General features: G+C 31.6%; 1 protein-coding gene across 1 annotated transcript; it reads right to left on the reverse strand.

Moving 5' to 3' along the window:
- Positions 1 to 1,514: 1,514 nt before the first annotated feature.
- Positions 1,515 to 5,530, reverse strand: LOC140966829 (protein DAY-LENGTH-DEPENDENT DELAYED-GREENING 1, chloroplastic-like; the record flags this gene model as incomplete). Its single annotated transcript, XM_073427094.1, has 5 exons — positions 1,515 to 1,928; positions 3,347 to 3,482; positions 4,442 to 4,539; positions 5,143 to 5,257; positions 5,388 to 5,530. Coding segments are annotated over 5 exons (561 nt in total), but the record flags the coding sequence as incomplete, so codon positions are not given.
- Between the last annotated feature and the right edge of the window lie 3 nt (positions 5,531 to 5,533).

A 5,533-nucleotide genomic window follows, 5' to 3' on the forward strand; every position in this document is an offset into this window, starting at 1 on the left:
AAAAAAAAAAAAAAAAAAAAAAAACACACACACACACATAAAAAAACCACCAAATTTATTTTTATTTATTATGGGAATGTGATCCCTTTTTATGGAGCATTTATTTCTTGCAACTTAAACCAGTGAACAATTTGTTGATGCCTATCAAGTCATTTCGCATGTTTTGGCTGAATAATTCTCGAAGATCTGAAATGCCATTTTAGTTGACCAAAAGTATATTAAAAAAAACCTTTCAAATAATTATAATAATAACAATACATGATGAAATAAAAAAATCAACAAATTATATTTTTATTTTTTTAGTTAGATAAGTTCCAGATTCACCCTACTACATTAAAATAATAATTTAAATATGAATTGTTTTTTATATTATAAGTTTAGCTATTGTAAAAACATCTATAAAATATAGAAATCGAAGTTATTATGAAATTTATATTTTATCACATTAGAATATTAGATAAATGGAGTATTTTTGTATGATTTTTCGAATATTTGAAGTAAATTTGTTTTAGAACCCCCCTGCTGGCTCATTTTTTCCAACTCACTCCACATATATCAGATCAAATTACCCTTACATTTGCATAATTAAATTGTTTTGCAAAAATCGAAATATTTCTGATTGTTGTTTAAAACTTTAACTAAGTGGGGAGTAATTGTCCCTAGTTAATAGTTAGTTGATTTTTTGTCCATCTATACAGTTAATACTATTAATTAAACTTAAATTATGTCGAATAAATAAATCTTGGTGTGTTGATGAAGTTTTTACTAGAATTCCATAAATTTCTTTTATATATCTTTTTCCAAGGAAAAATATATTACAACTTTAATTAAGCATTCACTCTTCTTTTTTTATATATATATTTCCTAAACTATGAGGTAGAGAGAGCTTGAATTTGAGTCACTTAAGAAAGTGAGTGAGATCACTTAGGCCAAAGCTCGATATCTAATATCACTATTTTCGGTTATGGTATAAACTAAAATTATTCTATTAAATTTAAAGTGAAAAATTAACCAAATAATTATGATATTTATTTCAAACATTATTATCAAATTATCATTTAAGAATTAACAAATACTTTCTTCTTCTTGATAAATTTTATATATAAACTTATTCAAAAGATATTTCGCCATCGCAGACGACGATTTTTCAGAGGGCCGATAATGATACAAATATCCCAAGTTAATATATTAAACTAATAAATAGTGTTTTATAAACTCTAGAAAACTACATCACCCAACAAACAAGCTTTTGGGATGATATCTTTCTTGGGTTTATAGTGTTAATACTCTCGTTGAGAGTCGGAGCAACGGAAAGAGAGACTTAGAAAAGGACTATCATCAAAAAAAGTGAGTAAAAATCGTCTAGAATAGGATGACGTGGATGTCGGCTTCTCAAGGGGCCGATGATATTATAAATGTATCACATTGATATATTAAACTAATAAAAATCGACGTATAAATTCTAGAAGATACACCATTCAATAGACAAGTTTTTGGGATTGTACGCTTCTAGGGTTTATTACCAAACATAATATAATTAATAATTAAAACTTTCTAGTTCGATTATTATCAATAGTTAAAATTTTTGTTCCTTGATCTAACAGAAATGAACTACGAGATTAGCCGGATATATAAGGTGTTCAGAGGGAAAAACCTCCAACTCCTAACATGTTTCATGCATGGACATACAACTTGGCCAAGCTTTCAAAATCTTCTGCATCATCTTTATATTTCCATGAAGAAATAAAAAAAAAAAAAGAGAGAGCGAGATAACCGAACTTGAGGTAAAAGAATGCAAGTTGTAGCAAGATTCTTCAACAAAGTGGAAGATGACCCTCCGACAAAAAATACGTATCTGGCTAGTGCCTCTTCATTTCTTGGAAAATAGTCGACACCTTCGCGGATAATTTTGGCAGGTATTTGAATAACTGAAAAAAGAAAACAAAGATTAGCAAAATGCTTAGAATATCTGTAAGCAAACAAAATGCCGGAAATCGATTGAATAGAATAAGATGAGATAGCGAGAGAGAAAATTTCTTAAAGGAGAGACTGTAAAAACTGATTCAAATGCTAGTTTTATTTTCTTTCTTACATTTCTGCAAGAGAGGACAGCTTATGGACTTTAGAAATGTGAAAAAGGCAAATAAGAAGAATCTCCAAATGACGTATTGAACCCGAAATACAAACATAATCCACTGTGAGTATTCATTACATTAAGCCACCTGTGTTTAGACCATTTCATAAGTTGTTTTTCACCAGTTCAGTAGTCAACCGTGACGCCTGGGAGTGTTTCATCAATTATTATGACAAGATCTTCCCCATTTCTAAAAGGTACCAAAAGGTTACGATTTCTAAAGAGGAGAGCTCATTGTATTTTCACTTATGAACTTATCACATAAAGCAATATTACCACAAACCATGCACCTATTATATAAAGCAAGATGTCGAACTATATTACATAAGATAGAAAATAATCAACAATTAATCCACATGCATGATAACCTTTATGAACAAAAGGGCTCATATGAATGGGAATTGAAGAAAATCTTTGTCCCAATGTGATTCTTGAATTTATCGAGGAGATATGAAATATGTCAACAAGGCCTTTCAGTACATTTCTACAAATTAAGTGGAACCGATATTTATGTCACACATGATAGGTTTTATTTATTAACACAACTCTTTGCATCATCTTGTTTTCCTCACAGCAAATAGGCCAGCACATAAGATTTGAACTTTCAAATAGATTAAGCTCTCTGAAGTCCTTGACATAACTTAGGATTAGTGGAAACTTCTCGACATTAAGTTAAAATAGATATCTTAAGACTAGAATACTGAGAATGCTACATTAAGACTAGGAAAACAGTTAAATGCTAAGATATTCTCAGACAACTGGAAGGTGTTTTAATGATTTTAAAAGTCATCATCAGATTACATTCTCTGACCCATAACGATTTGATATTTGTACAACACATTCATAAACTCACAAATCATGCATATATTATTTCAAAAATGAATAGCAGATAACAACATGGGATCGGGTTTGGTTTTAAAATATCTATTGAGCTTGCTTTCACGTTTGGAATTTCTAATCCAAGATTAAATCACATGATGTTACATAAAGTGTGTACATCGGATATATTACTAACTTGTACTGGTAGCTGAAAAATTTATAGGAATATTGGGGATGTCCGCGCATTACATTTTTCTTAATTTATTCATCTAGATTTTTTATGAAATAATGATTGGAGTAACCTCAGGTAAGGCTAGATTAGTTTTGTTAAAAAAGGAAATAGTAGATGAGTAAAAATAAAACAAAAAGATAGAATATGGAGAGGCAACATACCCAGAGCTTTACACAAGCATCTATTACAACCGGGACGAAGCATATAAATATAGTTATGGCAGCCTGATCCACCTCTAGTCCATAATGCTCAACTATAACCTCTAATAATGTCTGCCAGCCAGATTCAGAATGATACCTACACATGTAACCGTTGCTTTCACCTAAACTATAAAGAAATAAAAGAAGGGAAAAACACTTTCTTAAGTAGCTGCCGAATACTGAAGTTCCTGGAACGTGTAATTATCATATTCTCAGAAAATCTAGACCAAGTAACAATACCATGACTAAGGGTACAAACAAATCCAACGGACTAGCGAACTTTTCTATCATTTGATTCATATTCAAAATTACCAAACTTGAACCAAGCTCGATCATAATCAAAAATATTTCACTGATATTTTATAAGTATATTTAAATTAAACAAGCTTACATGCATGAGCCATAATTCGAGTGTGTGCGCAATATTGCTCGTTAATTAGGTTTTGACCAAACAAACCAAGCTCAAACTCGAATTTCTACTGAAGTCCAGAAGAGTCCTTATTTTGGGATTTTAGGTGAGCTTCTTCTAGTCATCTAAAAAATTTCAACTTGAGTTCGGTGTGCATGCACACCCTATTTATCAGTCGTTTTGAATTTCAAACTTTCTAAAAATCAGTATGCACAATTGCGCACATTATGTAGTTCGATATTAGATAGACTTTATTAATGGAGATAATTTCGAGTTGCACCGCCACATGGAACGGTGAACAATTGGTTCAAATTGGAAGCAATATAGAAGTTCAATTAATAAAATCAAATTGATCCAGTTTTAAATATCATGACATGCAACATATTGTAGAATGAATTGATTTTGCCTCAACTGATAGGGGTGGTTTCCTACAACATAATGGCCACGTAAACATTGTATGTTTGTGCAGTGATATAATATAATTCTGATGATAATGGAGTGAAACAGGCAGGGCCTGAGTGAATTTCACTTGCATAATATTAATAATTTTTTCCCAGTTTTTAAACAGGTCCTTCAGTGAAAATCTCAACTGATCAAACTACCATAAACTGTGATAATTTTGTGAAGAAGGGGGAGGAGAGTTTTACCCCAAAAAAATATCAGTAATGAGTATGATAAGAAAGGCTTTCCCAGTGTCTGAAATGTTATTGAGTATCTTATAACCCGTGAATTTCAGCAAAGCTACCTGCAAAAGTTTGCCAGAAAGTGAAAAGACATAATCTGAAGTTATACAAAATGTAGAGACTATATTTTCAAACGTATAAGATTTGATGGCAGAAAAAAATTGCAGGGATATGATAATGAAATGATGATAAAAATTTATGAGAGGAAATATCAGATTAAAAATGGACTTCTCTTTCTTTCCACTACACAAAGCTGAATCTGTTGCATTTCAATTCAAACTAAAAAATTACATGCAGTGAACTATTTTGTGTGAAGTATCAAGAATAAAAATTGCAACCTTATCAAAGAAACAACAGAAAGTGGGCACTACCAGAAGAACAGAAAAAGTTGGCCCTCTTACCATCTACAAATGTCAAGCTCAAGCATTTCACACTCAAAACTGTATTTGTTTGCCTCTTGTTAATGTTTAACTGGAGTCTTTTATCAAACAATGAATTGTCTTCTGCTTTCTGATGTTGAAGCATCTTAGTAGCAATTATGACAGACATAGTTAAGAAATTAATATGAGCCCAGAGTTCATATAGAGTCCAGGAGAAAGAGAAAAGATTGAAGAATAATACACTGCAGTTGAAGTAAGAAGAGAGCAAAATTTGATAAAACTTACTTGATTCTGAAAGAAATATAGAAGAGCGAACAATGACACCCCAAACACAAAGTCTGACCAGATATTTGCGAATGCTCTACGGTTCTCCAACCTCCGCTCATCTCTCAATGAAATTCTGTTTGGTAACAAAGAAGTGACTGATGACTCCAAGAGGTCTAGTCCGCTCATTAGATAAGATATTTAAGTATGATCGGGGAAAAAAAAAGAAATTTATGAAAATAATGGTTATCGTTAGGAAAACTTACGCTTTCTGTCGTATTACCAAGAAAAGATCCTCATCAGAAAGAGGCGGAGATTTACCAATCTCTACTTCAAGTCGATAACGGGCTTTCTCAATATTAAGAGCCTTGATCATTTCTTTCTTTTGTGATCTCCTCACATCAAGCATCTC

This window comes from Primulina huaijiensis, unplaced genomic scaffold, assembly GCF_012295235.1.
Source record: "Primulina huaijiensis isolate GDHJ02 unplaced genomic scaffold, ASM1229523v2 scaffold208088, whole genome shotgun sequence".
NCBI lineage: Eukaryota > Viridiplantae > Streptophyta > Magnoliopsida > Lamiales > Gesneriaceae > Primulina > Primulina huaijiensis.